The sequence below is a fragment of the Tachysurus vachellii genome, chromosome 20 (genome assembly GCF_030014155.1).
Source record: "Tachysurus vachellii isolate PV-2020 chromosome 20, HZAU_Pvac_v1, whole genome shotgun sequence".
In the NCBI taxonomy this organism is placed as follows: domain Eukaryota; kingdom Metazoa; phylum Chordata; class Actinopteri; order Siluriformes; family Bagridae; genus Tachysurus; species Tachysurus vachellii.
The window spans coordinates 10,375,888-10,400,514 of NC_083479.1; the positions used below are offsets into that span (position 1 = coordinate 10,375,888).

Below are 24,627 nucleotides of genomic sequence, written 5' to 3' on the forward strand. Positions count from 1 at the left end.
TCACCACACAAATAAAAGAAACAGACTAGCATGAATCTGCATTACAGAGGAGATTTGAGGAAGAAAACTTGAGAGGAACCAGACTCACAAGAGAACTTCTCATCTTCTGGGTGATAATTGTACCATATAGTAATAAATCACTGTTGTTCTATAAGTTTATACTATGAAAGTCAAAAAGCATTTCAAGTTCAAAAAGTGTTTGAACAAGATGTTAAGTGTGAGCATATTGTGAAGAAGAGTTCTGGGATCAACCCAGGACAGTATGTTTTATTACAGCAGCAGCTCTTATGTACAATTGTACTGTATCCAAGGGGGATAAAGCTGCATCTTTAATTTATTTTTCTCTAATATTCACTATGAATGCTACTTTTTCATAGAACAGTCAAAAGTACAAATTAGTTCAGGTACAATCTTTTTTACTTACAGCTACCTGTATGTCATGCATGTTGTGAATAACAACACAGAAAACAGATCTGCATTTAGATGGAATATTGATATTTGCATATATGGTGGTATATAAAGTAGCAGTAAGTCTTACTTAATATCATTGGACAGATCTTCCTCCACATCCTTCTTTCTGCGTGTCCACAAGAAAATGATGATAAGGATGATGACGATGAGGCCCACCAATGCACCCACTGTGGCTCCAGCTATCACCCCAGCATTAGATGCTATTCAAGAGGAACAATACATGTACTGTATAAGTTTGCATTTTAAAAATGTACTGTATCATGTTTGCATTTAAAAAGAATATGAGAAAAAAAAGATTATTCACATACTAACAGTTAACTGAAAAGTGGAATGAGTTGCATTTTGTAGCCTTTGTTAATTAACGGTTAAAGAGTGGAAAGCTTTGAGCTTCTACGCCCATAGAAACACATAGAAAACTGTCTGTGATGAACTGCCACTATGGATTGTGTTGATGAGAAAGTAAAATGTACAGGACAAAATACACTCCAACATGCAAAAACAGTCAGACTTACAGGTGAAAACCTCCAGGTTGACGTAACACTTGGCTTCTCCTGCAGAATTGGAGGCAGTGCATTCATACTTCCCTGACATGTTGCTGCTCAGATTATTGAGCTTCAGGGTCCCTGCAACCTCATCTGAAAAGGAACATGCATTTGCACAATTTCTGGGTGACCTTTCCATCTTGTACATGCTGAGTAAACTGAACACATTATATTTTGCCAAATACAAAATATAATTGTACAAAACAATCCAGTCCACTAGTATTCAATGTTATGGCAAACAGTGATGCTCTGATCTGTAGGAAGAACTTACTGAGCATGGGGGGGAAAAAGATCTCGGAGGCTGGGCTGGTTTTGGACCACTTGTATGTAGGTACAGGTTTGCCAGAGCTGGACAGGCACGTGAGAGTGACATTAGCTTTGACTTCTTGCTTTCCCTGCACCTTACAAACAGGTGTGGCAGGAGGAACTGCAAAAACAAGAAGAAAAATGATAACGCTAAGATAAAAATAGAATTCTGAATCATCTTCAGAATATATCATCACGTGTGGACAAATCAGTAGCCCAGGTGCCTTTGTCTGGCTCTTAGCACTTCTTGGTGATCAACAAGCAAAAAAAAATAAAATTACTCTCTTCCGAAAGCAAAAGTGTTCATGTTGTCTGCATGTTTAAACATGTGATCCATGATGATGTAACACTCACTATTACAGATACTATAGCACATTCCACCTTCTACTGCACTACACACATCAGTAGAGTCACAAGAACAAAAGAATGTTTTTTACTAGTCGTATTAATTAACATGCAAAGATAACAGCCAACATTTTCATAATCAGGAACATGCAGGTATGTGAAAAAGTGCAACTAAGCCGTCATATATCTTTTGCTAGCACAAAAACTAAAGATTTGCTAAAAAGATGCTAGCCAGATTCACATAAAATCTGTGTGATGTGAGGACAGAAGTAAATTTCATAACCAAGACAATAGCCACTGGCTGACAGCTTTGCTATATGGTTAAAGGATAATAATCATACACTTTTTCATTTTCTTTAGTCTATATTAATACACTTACTTTTGCAAACTAGCATCATGTAAGCTACCATTTTTCTTGCATAGACAAATAGGTTCCCAGTCAGCAGAAACAAAGGTAGCACATTAGAGACTTTATTTGCACCATGCATTTAATTAGTAATCATGTCCCTTGTCCCATCTCTACATAAGATGACACAATTTTAGATGACTTACCAAACAACAGAAAGGAACATATGTATGAAAGTGTAAATTTAGATGTTTTGCCAAGCTGAGAAACATCCCGTCTGTATCTGATGCTGAGAAGCTAGTTCATGCATTCATGACCTCTAGACTGGACTATTGTAATGCTTTACTAGGTGGTTGTCCTGCATCTTTAATAAATAGGCTACAGTTAGTACAAAATGCAGCTGCCAGAGTTCTCACTAGGACAAGAAAATATGATCATATAACCCCAATTTTATCATCTCTACACTGGCTACCTGTTAAGTTTAGAATTGATTACAAACTTACGTACAAGGCTCTAAATGGTTTAGCTCCCATGTATCTAACTAGTCTTCTAACATGTTTCTTCATGCTCTCTGAGATCACAAAACTCAGGATGTCTGGTAGTTCCTAGAATATCTAAGTCTACTAAAGGTGGTAGAGCGTTTTCTTATTTAGCTCCCAAACTTAGGAATAGTCTTCCTGATAGTGTTCGGGGATCAGACACACTTTCCCAGTTTAAATGTAGCTTAAAAACTCATCTCTTTAGTCAGGCATACACATAATACATCCCATAATATTGTGCACTATTACATCTGACTTGCACATTTCATGAACAGCAGATATGTTAATCCCTCTCCATTTCTGGTACAGAAATTGTACCAGCTCTGATCGTCTTCCATGCCATGAAGATTTTGGACCTCCACTGAGAGGAGGCCGACTCTGAGAATCCTGAAGCATCTAGAGATCTACCAGCTCCAGTTGGACTCTGCTATACTAAAGAGAAAATGTGAACTCCATGTGATCTTTTGCATCAATACAACATTTGTTTGACTGTATATTTATAATCACACCCTCCAGTGTCACCCATATGAGGATGAGGTTGAGTCTGGTTCCTCTCAAGGTTTCTTCCTTTACCATCTAAGGGAGTTTTTTTTCCTTGCCACTGCTACCTGAGTCACCTCAGACTTGCACATAGGGGATAAATACATACACAGTGTGAACTAAATATATCTAATATTAATCTTGAATTTTGTATTCTGTTAATCTTTATATTATTCTTTATAATAACCTTTTGTTCTATGTTTATGTTCTGTAAAGCTGCTTTGAGACAATGCCAATTGTAAAAAGCGCTATACAAATAAACTTGAATTGAATTGAATTGAATTGAATGTACTCTATACTACATGTATAGTGACTTCTCTTCCCTTGTACTCACCAATCACATTAAGTGTCAGCTCTTTTGTAGCTCCAGGAATCCCGGGAAATATAACCTGGCACATGTATCGTCCAGAATCTGACTCAACGCTGTTATTTATGTAGATTGACAGAATGCTATTGGGCATTTGATTTACAAAACCCACTCTGTATTTATACTGATCGCTGATGCTGACTTGCCCATTCATATAGGAAATAATCTACGGAGAGACAGAAAGTGAGATACACATTAGAGATACAAGCAAACAAAATGACTTAGATAAATTAAGTCAAAATCTAGACAAGTCATACAATTTCTGTGAAATTTCCACATTGCCAAATGTCATGATTTGAAGTCTGATAAATACTTGGTGTCAGAATTATTGGAAAGTAAAACTACCTAGTTCAAAATCAATTTTAAAATCCTTAAAATTTTCCTTCCTTATTTAATTTTCTTCCTTTCTGCTGGCCACTTCACTGAGGTCCGAGATCCAAGGTGTGTACTATAATAACAGTATAATAGTAACAATAGTTTACAAGCTACCCACCATTTGGGATTGAACAGCCAGGTAGTTCCAGATGATGGCGGCGTTACTGAGGTCAGCTCCTGAATATGTGGCCTGAAGGACTGCCATCTGTCCCTGAATCGCCACCACATTCGTCTGCGGCAACTGAAGCTGGGCCAGAAGTCCTAAAGAAAGAGTGAGGAACATTGAAATATGTAGCACACAAAGACAGAGATTGTCTTTTTACAGAGTAATCTTAAAAAACAACTGCCTGTCTGCAGTACAATGCATAATACTGACAACAACATACACTGAATGTGTAATAGCAAAGGATATGAATGTTAGTACTGTTATATGTAACAATAATAAAGTGTAGATGCATTGGAAAGGTGGATTATGGAGACCTTATAAACAATTTTTACACACTTGCTTAAACGATAACAATTCTTACAAATAAAAAATGACTTTTCAAATGACATTCAGAAGTAAAATAAGCCTTAGCACTGATAACCAAAATACAAAATACCTGCACCGTCATCATGTACAGGATTATGTTCAATAACATTTGCCAAAATCACAATACAATCTTATAATACATTCTACAAATGAGTTGTAAGATTAGACAGTCCTTTATGTTCTCAATCCTTTTACTCTTATGATTTCCTGCGAATTAAGATAAACAGCAAAATGTATAGACAATGCCGTTGTCAGAGCATTAAAATAAGGTAATGTATTTCACATCAACCACCTCATGATGGCAGCAAACGGTCAATTCATCACAGCTTGCCTGGATCATAAGCTCATAGTGCTTCATGCATTTAAGAGAACGTTCATTCCAGGGAAATAGTTTCAGACAGATTTTGTGTGTAAGGATATACAGTAAAGATCAGTGTGTATTGAATGTATGTGTGAAAACCAACACAATCTCCTCAAAAAGTGTAAACTTTCCGTATATACAAAATAATGAATCTTTTTTTTTTTAAAAAAACCTCTACATTATATTTACTATGTTTAAATCAAATGCCTTAGAGATCACCAACTAAGATTTGAAACACATAAGACAAACATTCACATTATACTAATATTAATTCTGGGTATGATAATCATGTCCTGGAATAGATTTAGACAAAATACAGTCAAAGGAAAACACAATCGTATAAGATTATTTTGGCTAGACTGTATTATATAAATAAGAGGAAGCTGATGTGGTGTTCTTCTATTGTGTGCCATAAACCTCAAGGTTCATCACGTAGGTTGTGACATCATTTTCTGATTACCACAGTTGTAAGGAGTGTTTTTCCCCCCTCTATTCTGTGTCAACTTTAGAGACTGTTTGTGTGTGAAAATCCCAGGAGTCCGGCAGTTTCCTAATACTCATATACTCTAATACTTAATCAAGCACATGTGGCATCAACAACCATGCTACAAATTCACCGTAATCACATGCTGATGCTTGATGTGATGTGCTGATTACTTCATTACATGAAGTTCTTGAGCTGTACCTGCATGTATTTATGCAGTGTAACTGGTTGATTGGTCCATTCAATATAAATGTTTTTACATACTAATGTTTTTAAAGCTTTTTCTAGAAGATTATCTGTTTTTTTGTACGTCTTAGCCGAGGGAAGGTGACTCACACTTCTGCCTCAGAAGTCGATGTGTCACCTGCCACAGTGAGACCTGAATCATAATCCTGCAATTGTGTAAAAAAGCAGAGTGTCAGGAGAGAAAAAACGCTATATGCCACCAGGAGTAACAGTGATTGAAAAGTCAAAAGCGAAAAGTCAAGTGCAAGACACCCGGCTATTCCTAAAGCTAGTAATGATCACCCATTATCACAGCTCTCTAATGATATGTCACATCAGTCTGAGTGCTAATCTAATTTCCTCCCGTCTATCACATTAGCTTATCTAATGACCCGCAAAATGACTTTTGGCATTCCAATTTCATTCTTGCTCATAATCATGATTGTTTTGCCTAATATACATAACGTATACAAAATCCATCTGTTACAAGAATCCTAATACACAGCTTTTAATGCTGTTAATGGTTTTCACACTGAGATAATATCTAATGATTCAATCTTCCCTTGAGGTTGCTTTGTACATATCAATGGAAAACTTAGCTTGTTCTTACAAATGTCTATACGTTTCTGATCTAATTCCAGTAACACAAAGTTCTTTAAAGCTCTGCAAAAAAAAAAAAGTCTGTGACAAGTGTGTCCAATCAAGCAAGAGAAAATGAACTGTAGATTGTATATTGAGCACTACATAAGGCAAACAGATGAACACAGACAGAATAGAATAGAATAGAATAGAATAGAAGGTAACAGAAAAGGTGAAGCTCTAAAAGCAGCTGGGGAAAGATAAAGAAGAAGATGAAGAAGAATGAGGTTGTTCAGCGGTGAAGATGACATAAAGAGAGATATGTGAGCCTGGTAATTAATGTGGAACGAAGGACATTTTGCGGTAATCTCTTGTATAATGGAGGACTTGCCCTTAGCTATGCTGCATGGCAAGAATGTGAGAAGATAAGAACTGCAAAATAAGTCTGCCACAAGAAGAGAGATAGATAGAGCCTGATATCCATCTGCCTATTTACCTTTTGATGTATAGCAGCAGGTGGATCAAATCTGAATTACATTAGTGACATGAAAAAATTACTTTTAGAGTGAAAGCTAAAATGTGTTTGTGATTTTCAGTCACTATTCTGGAAGAAATGACACATTGGTTGTCAAACTCTGGAAATACTGTGATGTCTATTATTAACCACATACTTATTTAATCAAACAAACAACATATAACAAACAAGAAAACAAGGAATCGTCTGATGGTTTTAGGACATTTAGGACGGTGGTTCTAGGATTGGGGTAGGTGAAGCATAGTGAGGGTGTTTAGCTACAGTGGTGAAAATATAAATAATGTTTATTACTGACATGTTATGGGCATTAACTTGTTCCACTGGTCTGATTAATTCAATGCCTTTAAAACAAACCTCAATAAGTCTTTAATTTAGCCTACAAATAATGTGAAATTGGACTAATGTTAAGTGGAAGCTTCAGTTATGAAAAGCTTTATGACTTCAGTGAATAGCCAATATTGTGTTCATAGGTAATAATGTATAAATCTGAAAAGTGAATAGTTGAATTCTATTCATGAAATAGTTATCTAATGGAGAGCATGGAAAATAGATTTGTCTATTTGTTTAAAATGTCACTGACTGCAAAATCTTTAAGAACCCCAGCTTTAAGATCCTGAAAGAATAAAAAGTACCAGTTTAGGGCATCATCTCACAGCTACAGCATCATCACCTCACAGCTACATCCAGTGTCTGTGTGAATTAGGAGGCTATACAAAGGCTTTTGTACTATGTGTCTGTTCGAGTGTATGTGTGGAAACTAATGGGTCGTGTAGTGATTCAGAACAATATCAATTCACAGTGCCACTGACAAAGTGGAAAAACTGTCTATTGATTCTAAATTTTATGGATATCCCCAAAAGTATTCACTGTATAATCATATTTATAAATCATTACATTTAATACACTGCATTTAGTATAAACTGTTGAGAAAAAGGGCTGATAAAATATTTTGTTTCACATTTATTTATATGGTCATTCCCACCATTAAAAAAAGAACTGCTATGCAAAAGGAAAGCACCTGATAAACTAATGAACTGAGTAACATTTTAGAGAATCAAATGATCCTTTGGGGCTGTTTTGTGACCATTAATCGAAAGAAGATTGACATGGGTGTAATTTGCACTAGATTCTTGCACAAGATACTGTAGGACTGTATTGTATTCTAAAACCTGGATGTCTCTGCCATGAGGTTAAGGCTCTGAGCCTTAGTCTTCCAAGAAGATAATGATCTCAGTTATTCAAAGAAAATGTCCATCTCCCACCAGAAAACTTACTGAAAACCTCTGGTCCGAATTATATAGTACTAATAAATATATCTAATGAGCTGATACAGGACAAACCTGTGGCTCTGTTATGCTTCAGAGGTCAATTTACTAGTAAAAAACTTCTTTTGACTGATCATAATAAGATTAAACATTTGTATCGTGATTGGCTTGGTCTCTTATCTAATGACCTAGAGACATTTATCCAGAGAGATCAACAGCTCAAGGAACAGTTTGTAGTAAAAGGGTAGGAAATGATATAAATAATATGCTATGGACTTCACTGTCACCAGATCTCAACACAATTGAACACCGCAACATATAAGACAAGCCGAGGGAATACGTTGGAAGAAGAGTGTTGATTTTTCCAGCACAAAAACAAGACTTGTAGAAGCTACACCAGATTGCTCTGAAGATGTTCTGAACACCACCCAAGACCTTACTGATATAATTTACGTTTGTCTTTACCATAGCAGTAGTTTTTTATGGTTCAGTAGATAGTACTGTGATAAAAGAACATTACAGATACAGTATTGACTTTACATCCTGTAGACGATACTGTACAGTCATGTATGCTGAAGATGGAAATTTCTCCTCTCAGAAGACTTAAATCATTTGCAGAAATTATTTTATGTGTGAGTGGCTTGAGAAGATATATAAAGACTCAGAATATAAAGATTAAACCTGTGAAATCCAATTCACATGAAAAAAGATAACTGAAGCTACATTTCTATTCTGTTCATTCCACTGTAATGTCTGGGGAGGTAAATGCATATTCTATAGTAACATGTTGATGCTAAAAACAATGACCTCCTAGATACCAGTCAGTGTTTCCCAATTCAATTATTATCTAAACCACTAAAGTGCTGATAAATTCGCAAAATTGAATAAATCTGTTGATAGTGCTGACAGATTTATAACAATACACACCAAAACCTAACCATCTGAACATCTGATTTGTGCCACTCCCAATAAACTAATGATAAACTAATAATAAACCGATGTGGTGTTATTTAACAAAGAAAACACCCAGACATTTTTAAGTAATTGAAGAAATGTAGAGAAACACATTTCTGTGTATTTAAGCTTTATATGTCAATAATATGTCAATTCGTAGGACCTTTTAGGATGCTGACACATAACCAGAATAAGTCATTAAATTAGACTAGATAGATAGATAGTTAGATGGATAGACAGACAGACAGATAGACAGACAGATAGATAGGGTAAAGAGACAAATTCAGCTTGGCTTGCCTTCCTTCTTTGGCCAACGACAGATAAAAAGTGCACATAGCAAAGATGCTAATTATCAGATAAACAGAAGACTCATTCACCACACACACACGCACACACAGTAATTACAGGCATCACAGTGGAACAGTTCTACTGAGATATGTTTATGAGGCTCTAGTATAATTGCAGTGTAAGACTTTAGGAGGAATTATATGTGTGCGTGTGTGTGTGAGTGTGTGCGCATGTGTGCTTGCGTGCGTGTGTGTGTTTTTGTGTGTCACACACAGGAGAGCTTAGAACTCTGTATGAAGCTGGAAGAATTGATCTGTCATTTCAGAGAGCAGATAAGCATCCGATTTCGAGGAGCTGAGCAGCCCAATGTTAATTGAAGCAGTAATGAGTGTTGTGTGAAATCTGATTTAGCATTACACCGGTCCTGCATGTCACACTAACCCGAAAGCTGATCTGGCTCTGGGTTACTGCTGAACATCTAACAAACAGAGATTATGAAATACTGTAGATGACACTAAACTAAACTGCAATGACAATGTCAAGAAAATACTTTTAGTTCCTACACTAATCGGTTTTTATTTTAGGACTTGCTCCTTGCTTATGCATAAAATATATCACTCCTTGATTTGAGCACACAGGAGTTAGTAGTTCAGTTATACAGGCTCATCACTCCTACGATCACTAAAGTAAATGGACAAGTCCTGAGATAACAGAATACTGTAAGGCCACGGTTCGATAGGGTAATGCCTACATGCACCTGGAAGTGAGGAGCAGAAGGAATGAAGTCTTAAACCCTGTTCCTGCCCCCTTTGTTGCTTCCTTTGAGACAGGAAGAACCTGCATTTAGAGATAAAACAATGCCTGGGATATAGGTCCAAAAATAGCAATCAGCTATTAACATAATAACCTAAATACATATACGTACACACAAGCATGGCCACACCCACATGGACATAAATCCTTATCATACAACAGATGTTTTCAGCGATAGCTAGCAAACCTAAAAACTACCAACACTAGCATTAGCCAATCTAACTTGGTTTAACATGTCTTATTAAATGCTATTTTAACAACATAATGGATTTGGGAATTCCATACACAGAACAATGGCAAAGATTAGGATTACTCTTTTTATTAATCTGGACATTTCCACTCATAGTACATGAGCATGGTTGTGCTTCACTGAAGTGAGGTTCTTGTGTTCTCAGCATCTGTGTTTGGATGACTCGGTGTGAGAAAGGCTGTTGCTTCAGGATCTCTGCTCATTACAGTTTGGGTGCCAGCACAATTCTAGAGATGATTTACTTCAGTGGCCTGTTACAGCAATGATTTTTTTTCGCCTCCGCAAGGTTCTCAGAGCAGTTGCACAGAGCTTGTCAGCTGCCTTGCAGTGAAAGTTCTCATTTTTTTCAGCATGACTTTTTCCCATTTCTGTACATCCCAGATCATTTGTCACTGTTAAACCAAATGTAATCTTCTAATGTGCTGCAACAGGTCAAACAGCACTAATAGATTACAATTACTAATGTCTTTACTACTTTAAAACCTAATGCATTAAAACAAGTCTTGTGACAGTCACACATGCTTATATTGAGCTTATACTTCGAACATGGCTCAGAAAATCTGATTTTATAATTGATCTGCTATTATCGTTTTAAAAGTGTATTCCTGTCCACCTCTCTACAAATCTCAGAAGCTCAATCTGTAGAAAACTGGAGCATGACTGGTGATGCAATCCACTCAGGACACCCTGGATTAAGATGATGAGTTTTGCCTGGATTACAGCACGAGTTACACGAACCACCAAAATGTGATCATCTCTGACACACAAACCTTATACCTCACATCTTATGAAGCTAAATGCATCCCTTTATAAGCTGGGCTTTTACTTTATGTCATTTAAATAAACAAACACATATTATACTAATACACATTTTCCCTTAGGTGATAAAAATAATAAAATAAATAATATTAATAGTCTAATTTGTTGTAGTGTCATGCAGAACAATAACAGCAAAGCAAAAGCAAAGCCTGGTCTGGCATGATGAAGATGGGTTATATTTGTGCTTATAATCTCACAGCATGTTTCCCACATGCTGTCAAATCGATTTTGTGTAAAACATCTGTCCCTAAACAATCAGTGTAATTCCTCTGCGAAGCATGTTTCACACAAGCGACTGAACAAACAACTGATAAATTCTCTAATAACAAACCTAAAAACAGGCCACAGTAGGCTCTTAGAGTGTGTAAAAGGTGAAAGGAAGGAAAGAAAACTTTCAGAGGTTCAATGGTAACGGGAACTGCATTGTCTTTGGCTTGAAATAATCAGAGGATGATGTGTTTGAAGCTGCTTAGTGTGTGACTTGTGATTAGCTCAAAGGTCAACAGAGACAAACAGAAACAAAAGGATGTAGATAAAATAGTACGCCCACACTAACACACATTCCTCTGACTGCATTATGACTATAATTCTCTCTCTCCATCTCTGAATCAATGTACTTTGTTTCATTGATCAAATTGTTTTTCACTTTTAGTAACTTAAACTCCATATGGTGTTGAGAATTATTGACTAAATATTCTAAACTCATTTTATTTTGTGTTGAAAACAGCAAGTGATGTTGAAGCATTGTTTATGGAAAAATACCAAGTTGGTGAGGGTCAGTATTCTTGGCTTCATTCCTAAAACACCAGCTTTGGTCAGCCATAACTGACCTAACCCCATTGACACGAAACAAGGCACTGTAGTACCCTATAAGTCCTGGCATAATAACACAATCTCAATTTGGAGTTACTAAAATAGGGAGAAATATGCCCATGAACAGCAAAAATTATCTATTGAGACATTAATACAGTTTGTGGAAATGCGGAAAGAGATACACTGAGACAAATCATGTTCAGCATACACATATGACAACAAACAAGCTGGGAGAGATGTTGGAAAACTAAATAGTGGCACTAACATGCCTTAAACAGACAAGAGTAGCAGTCAGTTCGCAAAGTTGTCATGTTGGAAGCTGGACAAATGGGCAAGTGCATGGATCGACGCTGCAAAACTTGCTCAGAAATAGTCTGAGGGACATGACAAGTGTTGCCTTTTCCTCCGAATTCCTCAGATCTCAATCTGATAGAGCACCTGTGGGATGAGCTGGACAAACAATCTGTTTCATGAAGACCCCAATTTACAATTTACACACTGCTAACGAAAAAAGTTTCAAAAAAGTACAAGTGAATTTCCTTTGTTCAGGGAAGATGCGAGTAAAACAAACAAATGTGGGGACAATGTGGCAGTGAGTACATTAGGAGATTTACAACATGCTGAAGTGAAAATATTTCATTGTCAGTAATTCCAAAGAAAACCCACTAACAAATGTTTCTGGGACATTCACCCTTACACAAATGTGACATGACACTTCAAGTGAACACAGACAAATACAAGCAGCTATTCTTCTCTTGTTGTTTGCCTTCACTGACACAGAAAAAGCAAACAACTGAGGCTATTGCAACTAGTTAGTATTAGGTAGGACTGGTAAGAGCTGCTCTTTATTTTAGTCTGAATTATATAGGTTATATATTGGTGGGACTTTTTTGGTGTCTTTTTGTAAAAAACAAACACAAAAAGCAATATACTTTTTATTCTCTTATTTTATATCTAAGATTTAAGATCAGCTCATTTTATCAGTTTATAGTGACAGAAACCATTTTCATATTCCCACCATGCTAATTCGTTAAATGGCATTTTGTCAAAACACACACACACACACACACACACACACACACACACATCAAAACATAGTGATATACTAGAGAGTGTCTGATAATATTTTTTATATTTTTATGCTTCTGACTCTACCCTATTGGACATCAAAAAATTCATATATTTTTAAATTGTTATCATAATAACTCCTGTACTAATTCCTGAATGTGCTCAAGGTCGTTTTTATCCATGACGGTCTGATTAAAATTAAACCAAACAAGGCATTTTACATGTAGCATTTAACATGTAGCAAACAAGCCTTCTTCCTATCAGCATGAGAACTCAATGCAGAACTACTGTTTGTTTTAATTTAACCGTGTTCTTGTAATAGAAAGTTACACATTTAAAAGAAAATGTTCTATGATATTTCACCTGTAAAGGCAAGTACTGATTTGCTCAAAATTGAGATATTGATGAGATATTTTTATACTGCCTTATAGGCAATTTACACCTTACTGCATATACTACATAAGCATTCATAGTATTCCCTGTTTCTCTGTTATCCGGATGTGACTTTATACCATGGTAATATATTTGAAGACATTCATGTCACTGACCCTGGGATTTTCAACACTGTGTCTGTCTTATCTATGGCCTTGGTATGTGACAAGATCCACATCCTTCTCTCTCAAAAGAGTCAAAGGAAGTGACTTAAAGTCAAAGGAAGTGATTAACTCAAGATTGAAGAACATGCTATCAGTGTTTTAGTTGCTTGTTCTCAGTGATTCTGCAGTAGATAAATAATAAAAAAATAAGCAAAAAAATAAACAATAATGTTTATTTGATAACATTATTAAGACCATTTGTGTGTTGGATATTTTTTAAAGCATCCACTGGCTTATTGGGGATAATTTTATACCACAGAAGGGACATACAGTATATTAAGATAACGAAACTGACATACTCATTTTACTGACTCATTAGTCTGCTGCATTGTTTTTAACATGCATCACCAACAAAAAAGAGTCCTTAGAGACAGCAGACAATAGTCCAGGTCTGCCGGACCCTACAAAGCACCTCTTGACTGCTTTAGCTACCCGGGATCCAATAACAGGAAAGATGGGTGGAGGCCAAGCTAAGAGAGTCACATTTCCCATCTATAATGTGGAGATTAGACCACAAACTAATCTAACACTGAACCTAAAAAGTGATGCTTGATTTATTTTGTTTTTTTTTGGGCTGTACAGTTATCATACCAGTGATCATAACCAATCGTGCATAACCAATACGGTCAACAATTAATTGTGAAAATAAATTTTACAGTTTAGGGGATCAAATTAGTCTTTAACTCCATCCTAGTTTATAATCTTTAATACTATCAAACTAGAATCGGAAAATTGTGTAGATTTTCAGTGTAGTACCAGAGATTCATCTAATGATCCTCCAGTTCCTTTAAAGTATTTATCTCTCTTGTTTCCAGAGCCAATCCATCAATGTCTGAACATTTCCTCTATCTAAACATTTCCCTCCAGATAAATTACCAGCTCCCTTGAAAGACAGAATAAAATGTATTTATTTATTTTGTGGAATTATCAAAGTAATCAGGGAGCAGTGGAATTGCTGGGCGCATGAAGGCTGAAGCTTATCAGGGAGTGGCAGGCAGCTGGGAGAGGAAGTAACATAGAAAGGAGAGGAAAGGCACAAATGGACACATTTCCTGGAGATACACAACCCCAGAGATCCTGTACAGCTTTGAAACATGAAGTATTTCACTCTTTTCCCTTCACTTTGAATTCAAAAGAAAACAAGATACAAAATCACACTGTCCCTCTTCTGCCCTGTCAGCAGGGACAAATACACCTTTGCCTATTTCATCTATTTCTAACCTCAGCACTTGTCTATATGCATGCATGATTCCTTACAGCTCTCTTTCTCTCTTACACATAGACTCACAAAATATTTAACATGAGCTCAGTATTACAGCATTTTTAGGTAACAGTTCCAATTTCATAAAAAATCTCCAGCAACAAGAATGAAATCGCCAAAACAATACACCACCAAAGCAAACAGGATTTCAATTCATTAATTTAGATTCATTTTAAGGGGAACACGGTGACTATGGGTCTAGGGTTGGGGGTTCACTTCCTGCCTCAGATAAGCAGGATGTTCCTGTTCTCTTTACACTCTGGTAGACATGCACTGTAGGCCGATTAGTATCTCTATATTGTCGATAGTGTTTGACTGGGTGTGTGAGAGTTGTATGATGCCCTGTGATGGATTAGATCCATGTCCAGGGTGTCTCGCACCTTTTGCCCGAGTCCTGGATAGGATTCAGGCTTCCTGTGGTGGTGTGTAGAATTAATAAGGCTGAATGCGATTTTTTATTTTAAATCAATTTTCTCCCTACCCTCATCAGAAATCTCAAATGTCAAAATGATTCTGCAGGAACTGATTGAACACCATAATATCTGTACCATGCTGGTGTGAAATAAATCATAATGTACATTAATCATATTGAAATGATTTTGCTCATGAGTTCAGTGGAGCAGAAACAATCCCATTTACTCAGCAGTGGCAGTGGTTGAAAAAAGAGACGCTTTCCAAATATACAATGATGTCTATTGAGGTAATCTTTCCTATATATATATACAGTTGAGGCCAAAATTATTAGCCCCCCAGGAATTTTGGAACATTTTCCTAAAGATCTTTCCAATTTTTGCAGCATTGATAAAACTTGATATAATCAAACATTCACCAGTGCTATTTAGTAGCTTTTGGTACATTTTGAAATATAAAATACATTTATAGGCTTGCTTTATAATCAAATATAGTGAAAATGGGGTGGTCAAAAATATTAGCCCCTTGTGAATATTTGCTTTCAAAACACACCCAATTAATCAATCAGCTTTCAAAACACACCAAATTAATCAATCAGTTTTCAAACCACACCTGTGCAGTCAATTGGCTTCCTAACAACACCTGGGCATTCAATCAGCATTAAAGGACTCCAAGGAACAGGGCACTTGAACACATTATTGGGAGAGACTATTTTTACTCACCATGCCAAAGACAAAGGAAATCAGTCTTGAGCTCAGAAAGAAGATAGTGGAGACTCATGATAAGGGGGAAGGTTATACTGCCATTTCCAAGCGTTTCACAGTGTCTAGAACCGCCGTACGTTGCATCATTGCCAAGTACAAGGAGACAAATTCTGTAAGAAACAAACCTGGGCGTGGTCGTAAGCGCAAGATTTCAAGAACCCTGGAGAGGAAAATAGTCAGAGATATCAGCAAGATGCCCCGGACATCTGCCAAGATGATTGTTGCTGACCTGGCCTCTTCTGGAGTTGATGTTTCAAGGAACACAGTTGTGAGGGCTCTTCATCGTGGTGGGCTTCAGGGCCATCGTCCCAGAAGAACCCCTTTACTCAAACAGCGGCACATCACAGCTAGACTGAGGTTTGCCCGTGAACATTTGAAAGGTAAAGATGAGTTTTGGGAGTCTGTGCTTTGGTCTGATGAGACTAAACTGGAACTGTTTGGGCACATGGATGTTGCTTATGTTTGGTGAAGAAAGGGTGAGGCCTTCAACTCTAAGAACACAGTTCCCACTGTTAAACATGGTGGTGGCAGCATCATGCTGTGGGGCTGTTTTGCAGCTTCAGGCACAAGGAGCCTTGTTCGGGTGCATGGCATCATGAAAAAAGAAAATTATGTTGACATTTTGAGGGATAATATGCAGAAATCTGCTCGTAGTCTAGCCTTAGGTCAACGCTGGGTCTTCCAACAAGACAATGACCCAAAGCATACATCGAAATTGGTCCAACAGTTCCTGAAGGATACCAAAACCAAGGTCCTGGAGTGGCCCGCACAGAGCCCAGACCTCAATCCTATTGAGAATTTGTGGTGAGTGCTCAAAGTCAATGTCCATGCTCGGAAGCCATGTAATTTGGACCAGCTGGAGCAATTTGCAATGGAAGAATGGGCTAAAATCCCTCAGGAAACCTGTGCCAACCTAGTAAAGAACTACTCTAAGAGGTTGTTGTCAGTTGTGGCTCAGAAAGGGTTCACTATTGACTATTAATGACCGGGGGCTAATAATTTTGGACATTTCATTTTTGCCCTTTCTTGTTTCAACTCACTATTTCAATTAAATATCCTAATCAAACTTAGTGGAGATTTTGTCTTTGTTATTTTGGAAACAAATACACTATAAAACACTTGTTGTTAATGGTCATTTCTATGGAGAAATCAAGAGTTTTGTCTAATTTCATAAGGGGGCTAATAATTTTGGCCTCAACTGTATATATATATATATATATATAGAGAGAGAGAGAGAGAGAGAGAGAGAATGACACAAAGAACTGCAATGGAGGTGCAGTCTGTCATCAGGTGAGAAGACAAAAGGTATTTTGAAAAGAGCTCATGAGAAACAGAAAAGTGACAAAGATGGAACATGTGGACAAGTAATAAATTCTGACATAATGGAAGTACATTGATTCAATATTAAATGGATGTATTGATATTTCCCCCAAACAATACCCTATACACTTCATGAAACAAAATCCAATAATTAAAATGGACAGAAAGTTAATAAAGTGGCTGGTTTTCAATTAGTAGTGTAAGGTAGTTTTGTAAACTAAGACTGCAATGAGGGTTGATTGATTAAAAAGGACACAAACTGTATCAGGAGACCTTATTTATAGTTTATGGGTGAAAAGGGTATTATAGGATAATTACAGAGCAGGAACAATACATTTCTTTCATTTCTTAGTCTCTAATTTCACAACCCTCAATCCCAAAAGACTCAGACGTGGCTTACATTCACTTCGCTGTTGTATTTTCATCATGTGTAACCAGATTCTATAACTCTTTTGTATTTCTGACGCACCTTTTGTATTCATGCTACTCATATAAATAATTAAAAACTGTCCTACCACTTCAGGACTGATCAGTGGAATTGATAGCAATGGCAATTTACAACATGACTGTTCCCACAGAGTCAATTTAAGATGGATCTCTGAGCAATTATTTAGATGAAAAACAGATCACTGCCTGCTCATGTCCCAGACTAATGTGTAAAGATGGATGTCTGCACTGCTACTGTTTGTCTTGCACGTAATCCACATAATAAACACTGTGTGGCCACACAGATCAAGCCTTTGATCAGTGAGGGTAATTATGGAAGTCATAGGGTGTGTTTGTGTGGATGAGAAGAGTCTGTCAGCAACTTTATCCTTCATCTCAAATTCGCACAAATGTGCAGCATTCCTTTGAAACAAAACATGTACATCCTCAAAACTAAATACGATTTACAGTAAAATGGAGGTTGATGCTAGAATGTGCACTGGAATATAACTGGAATATAGCACTCAGACTGCTTCCTTTGCTAAATGTAGTTAAACAGCCAAAAGATTTTGAGTAGTGCTGAAAAAACTCCCGAAGGTTGAGTGCATTTCCAGAGTGAGCAATATCTAAAACACAAACTGCACAAGCACACAGAAAACCCTGCAGCTCTCGTCATCCAGAGAAAAATGTTTTATCTAAACAATGTTTTATCACTTCATCTAAATGTGAAGTGATCTTTGCGGTCGAGTCGCCTTCTCCTCTTCTTCCTTTTTCAAGTATCCAAATTCAACACCTTATTTCTGAATTTCGCAAATCATACACGCTGGAAAAGACCGCTGATTAAACCAACCTGAAACTGTGAACTATTTCTTACTTAGTGTGCAAAAAAACTAAATATCTGAAACTACAGTAAAATAGGTATTACATATAAGTTATTCAAGCTTAATGATAGAATCACAAAGCTGTGACTTCATGGGTAAAAACATTCGCCAAAAAAAATCATTTCCATGCTAAGCATTTACTATCTGATGCTGGATAGTTACATTTCAGCTGTTCACATTCTGTGTGTATGTGTATGTCAATAAATCTGACATGTATGTGACGGACTGAATTTAAAACTCCCTTCCCTAAAACACTCCAGTGACTAACGGATATAGGAAAAGAAGGGGGAAGGGAGGACATGTCCACCCAGCCAACCATACCATGGAGACACACAGATGCACACACTCTTCAGAATGGACCCCCAGTGGAAACATGCTTCTTTGTCCTCCGTAGATTAAAGCCAAAAAGCTAATTTACTGATACTTTGCCATGCCTTCATAATCCCTGAAGTAATCCTCACCAGCTTGATTAAGCAGACAAATCTAGAGCTCAGTATAAGTAAGTACATGTGATTTATACAGCACATTTAATAACAGATTTTAATGACAAAGTGTTTTAGAGATTTGATATACAGTCAGGTCCATAAGTAGGAAAGTGCCACAACTGTTGTTATTTTGCTTCTTTACACCATCACAGTGGATTTGAAATGAAGCAGTCAAGATGAGTTTGAACTGTATGACTTTCAGATTTATTACAACAGATTTAATAAAAATATAAAAACATAGGAAGCCATTACAACCATTTTCTACATAGTGCCTCTATGTTCACTGGCTTCACTGGACAAGTAAATTTGATGATCGCACAATGCATTGGTGAAGAAAAACCCTGTCACAACAGGAATTAGTTGCATCCTTGTCAAAGTCTACAAACAAGAGGCGTTCATGGATGTAAATACAGAGGTTTTACCATAAGATTCCCAATTGTGGAAATGAACAGTTATGGAAAAAGATTCTTTGTACAGAAAGCAGGCTAACTTGTACCAGAATGTTGGGAAGAGAAGATGATGGTGAAGGAAAGAAAGAGCTCGTGATCTAAATCATACCACATCATCTGATATCTGAAACAGCCACAAATGAGCAACGACTGAAGACGGTTGTAGCAAAGGCTTAGCAAAGCATCTGAAGAGAGTAAACTCAGCATTTGGTGATGTCCATTGGTTCCAGTCATTGACTGAAAAGAATCCAAATATTGAATATAAATCATATATATATATATATATATATATATATATATATATATATATATATATATATATATATATATATTATGTTAGCTTGTCCAATTACCTTTGAGCCTGTACAAATGGAGGGAATAAAAATGTCATTAAATGTCTATAATTCCTGGTTAATCCAAGATTTTTGTTGAATCCTTAAAATTATAACTGAAAGTCTACACTGTACAGTCTACAACCACATCTTCACAGCTTTATTCAAATCCATTCATACAAAACAGTCACTATCACTTATGGATATGAATGTACATTGCCATAAAAATACAGCATTAAGCACAAGTACATATTTATGCACGCATCTGTATAACAAAAAGCCAGTGGTTGCTGAAATAAATACCATGGAATGTATCTACATACTTTTCCTGCAGAAATAAACATTTTTCTTCTCTTTCAGATGCCAAGAGTGGAGGAGTAAAAATCTGGACATTTAATATCAACTGATATTTTTCCAATATTTAAATATGTAGTACTGGTGAGCCTGTAAACAGTTTAGCTTCAGATTCCTGTTTCTGGCTGACTGGAGCAGAACACACTGGGGTCTTCTAGGGCTGTAACGAGTGGTTATTTGAGTTTTCATAGCTTTCCTGTCAGCTCAAACAAGTCCTCTGACTGGTCACAGAACTACCATACACTGGATGCTTTTTTTTTTCGGTTTTCCACACAATAAAGTGTAAATACAATAAAGCTTTTTGTTGCATAAAAATCCCAGAAGTTCGACCATTTCTGAAATACTCAACCAAGTTTGTCTGGTATCAACAACTTGGACACTGTTAAAGTTACATTTCTTTAATTATAACTGAATAATTACCTGAAGCACTTGATCTCCATGAAACTACACACTACACTGTACAAATAAGCAAATTTTCTGGTGTTACTATAGATGGTGAGTGTATGTATAAATGTCAAATACAAATTTCAAATGACTCAAACCGATTAAAACCACTGACGTTCCACTGCGATTGATTTCAGCTGCAGAGACTCCAGGTCTCATTAGCATGCGTCTCGTCACCTTTCTTGCCAGATTTCTCAGTTAGAGCAGGTTAAGGGTGAAACTGTTCAAACGAACATTTCACAGATTTTTCATCAACCGCTTAATTATGTATAACACAGTAATTAAGGCCTGAATTATCAATACTGTCAGGATAGACAGAGTGGCCTGATCCTGACAGCCGGGGCTATTTTTAAATGAGACAGGAGAAAATGAGCTCCCTGCTGCCACTTCCTGCAGATTATTCCAGATCACAGTGCGGAAATGAACAGCCTGTGACAGGTAGTGACAGCAAGGGAATACTCGCCAAGCTTTAATATGGGGCTATACAAAGTCCTACATCTGGGGACTGGAGGATTATTGTTTTCAAGAGTGTTTCTGCAAGTGTCAAAAAAGAAAGAGAGGAATAGAGAGTACACTTATATACCAGATTCCTATAATGATGAAATGTTGGAAAGGCACATACAGAGATGGAAAATGACACTATAAATGTTGACACTATATGTTATAATCATGCCTAGATGTCACAAATAAAGCCCTATTCGGACGGGATTAGTTTTACACGGGGACGTGGAGTAATGCAATTTTACCTCAGGACGTCTGTAATATAAATTGACCACTTCGCACGGGACAAGACATCTCAGTAAAACTAGCAGAAGTGGGAGGGGTAACTCGCTTTATGCACCACAGTAACCTCCTTGTCGTCATGTGCGTATGACGTTGCTTCCTGTTATCACGTGCGCAAACAGACAACATGGCGCCTCTATGCTTGCAAAACGCGCCAAAAACTACTTTTAAACAGGAAATGACGGAATTTTACCGTACATATTTACAGCGGGTCTATTCGGACGGGATTAGTATTACCTGAGGTAATTTTTCCGGACCTTTTTACAGAAGGTAAAAGTCGCCGTAATCTTTACTGACAGTGTCCGTAATGATTACCGAGATGGCACATTCGGACGGGACTAAAATCACCGAGAAGCTCTGGTAATAATTACTTTACCCCACGTAAAACTGATCCCGTCCGAATAGGGCTTAAGAAACATATAGTAGTAACAACAGGAAGAACATTTACCTGACACAGGTCCTGAGCTATGCAGAAGCTTTAGTGTTAGTTCATAAACAAATACTGGAATAAAAACCTGAAAATAAACTAAAATGCCTGGAAATAAAGAACCCATTTCAGATGAGGCATAGCGGCACTGCCTTAATGACTCGATGGCAAAAGTGAGATAAATCAATAACAGTAATGATCAGTCACTAATGAACTAAGCGCCATGCATTCAAAATGTCAATAAAATTTAGAGGAAGAGGACAGATAAGTTATTTAGTGTCAATTACTAGGTGGAAATAAAAATCATCCTACAAGTCAAACACATTATGAACACTTGTAAAAACTCCAATCACATTTTGCAGACTAACAAAATGCTGACTTTTTGAAGAAACTGGAATGTGCAAACCACAAGATCCTACTGGAAGTCGGATGATATGGTGAGAGGTAGCTCGACTGCTTCAAATCCAGATATAATCCGCAACTATCCTGCTTTGGGTTTACTCTCACTTGGCGCTTGAAGACATTGTGTGGTCACTAATACTCTTAGAAATGTACTGTAGCACATTGGCCTATATATAGAGACACTGCTCATATGAAACAGTTTCAGCTCTGAGCAGCTCCTTCAGTGACAGACTGTTACATCCTAAGTGTCTGAAGGCGTGATACAGACAGTCTTTTCTCCCTGCTGCTATTAGACTTTACAATCAAAGCTGCTCCCAGTGAACCAGTCACCATAATACACACTGTTATTACTGTTTAACTGCAATAATAAACAATAACAAAGTATTTTAAACATGTGCAATAACAGAAATTTTGAAAAATGTGCAATATTACCTATGTGCAATATGTCTTCAGTGTAACCACTACTCTTTTTATACATTTTTGTTTTTGTATATACTGTATATTATATTATGTCTTTATTCTTTATACTTTTTATATATTTTTGCTGCTGTGACAGAGAAATTTCCCCATTGTGGGACGAATAAAGGTATATCTTATCTTATAAGACACACACTGTAAATATTCTTACCCACTTTAAAATACATAAAAACATTTTTTTTTTAAATCAGGTCAAACTTTAGAATGGGGAAAAATGTTCAGTTGCTTTAAATGTGTTAGAGTATATATTCTGGTTTAAGTATTCCGGAAACTGCTTGGATCTACTTACACACACAAAAGTCTTTAGATTTTACCCAGAATGATGCCAAAAAAACAGTTCCGTGGCGACAAACGCCTTGTTGATGAGAGAGGTCAGGTGAGAATGGCCAGATAACCACTTTTTACAACTGTGTTGTAAAAAGGCAGATCAGTTCAGACAACATGTCTCTGAAGCAGAAGGACTACAGAAGAGACAGCAGTACAGCACTGGCCACAACATTTAAATGTGAGGCAGTAAAATAATCCTACTGTATGTGCTTTAAAAATTTTTGCTCTTATTTCACATTTCATATTGCAATGATATATTGGTATTATGTTCATTTGTGCAGCATATACTGTACTTCACAAAAAAAAAAAGCCCAAATTTACAAGCATGAATTTGAGAAGAATAAATCAGCTGGGATTTAACATGATGTTTGGAGCATTTAATCCTTTCAACTAGAGAGAGAAGGGTGTAAAATCACAGCACAGTGCCAGAGGCAGGCTTTAAAGATCAATGCTTTTTAGTGCTATTTTTCTCTTATAGGGCACTGTCCACTTAAACACTAACAAAAAGGATTTTGTGTGTTTTGGCAGTGGAAATTGCATTTGTCCAATAAATGAGTCTGTGTGATTTTAGGGAATGATCTGACCTCTTGAGTCTCTTTATTGAATTATCCTGAGCTCTTTCCTCAAATCATGTAAAGAAGGACTCAACCTCGAATATTTAGAACTTGTCAGGGGGTCAAGACAATATTGCAACACTGAAATGAAAGTATTGATCGTCACGTATGTCACCTGGGACTGTGAATCTGCCCGATGCAAGCGTGACATCATTCCATTGCATCATTCCAACTCTTCTGAATCTGAGGCACAGGTCTCATAAACACCACGATGTAATTTAGAAGCATCATAGCTGAGATCCCATAATTACGATGCAGAATGAAAATGGGACTGAAAATGACTGTTATAGAGACCAGAACACAGACCTAGGTTCAGGAAGCTCTAGTCAGCGTTGGTTTGTGTGTATAATTATGTATAAAGTGCTTAGAGGTGGTGTGTGTTTAGCTCTCTACAATACACAGAAATTGACAGGTAAACAGAATATCTCTCCCTGTCAAGCTAGTACACAGTGACCCTGTGGGCTGGCCACTTTACCCAGAGTGCTTCACGATTAGTGAACTAGTGGAATGATGACATTAATGAACATTGCCGTGAGTGGCACTGCGGGCTTGCATCTGAGTGACACAATGTCTTTTTCCACATGACTGACTGTGAAAACCCAAAGCAAACAGGGGCATTAATACCAGTGTAATAACAGAGCCGATACCTGCTGAGAGATTGATGACTTGTATGCTATATTTGAAGATAAACTATGTGTTTAAATAAATCTATTAGATTTATAGTAAACATTAGCAGCACTACAAAGATATTTATAACTGCATGGAATACGAGGCATTGCACACACACATGCGTCAACACTGAGTTTCTAACATCAATGAGTTTCTGTACCAGTCTGAATTGTGATAAATGATAAATTACTATTTTCTTTTTATTTCCTTGAGCCCACTTTTTTCTCCATAACGCATACAAAGTTGACCTTTTTAAACACCAAAAATTCTATTTCTACTGAGTTATAAAGACATTCAAAAGTCACTGTATTTTATTCTTTGCTATATGCTTTTTTTTAGCTGTAAGTTCCAATAATTAGGATATTAGTGCTGAGTAACTGCTGACACA

At 36.8% G+C, this 24,627-nt stretch overlaps 1 protein-coding gene across 1 annotated transcript in view; it reads right to left on the reverse strand.

Moving 5' to 3' along the window:
- Positions 1-24,627, reverse strand: part of esama (endothelial cell adhesion molecule a) — a 33,026-nt gene that overhangs the window by 2,269 nt on the left and 6,130 nt on the right. The window contains exons 2-6 of the mRNA XM_060895675.1: positions 3,950-4,092; positions 3,424-3,622; positions 1,285-1,440; positions 984-1,106; positions 539-671 (exon numbers count right to left, since the gene is read on the reverse strand). Of these exons, the coding sequence (XP_060751658.1) occupies positions 539-671; positions 984-1,106; positions 1,285-1,440; positions 3,424-3,622; positions 3,950-4,092 (754 nt within the window). The remainder of the gene's footprint in view (positions 1-538; positions 672-983; positions 1,107-1,284; positions 1,441-3,423; positions 3,623-3,949; positions 4,093-24,627) is intronic.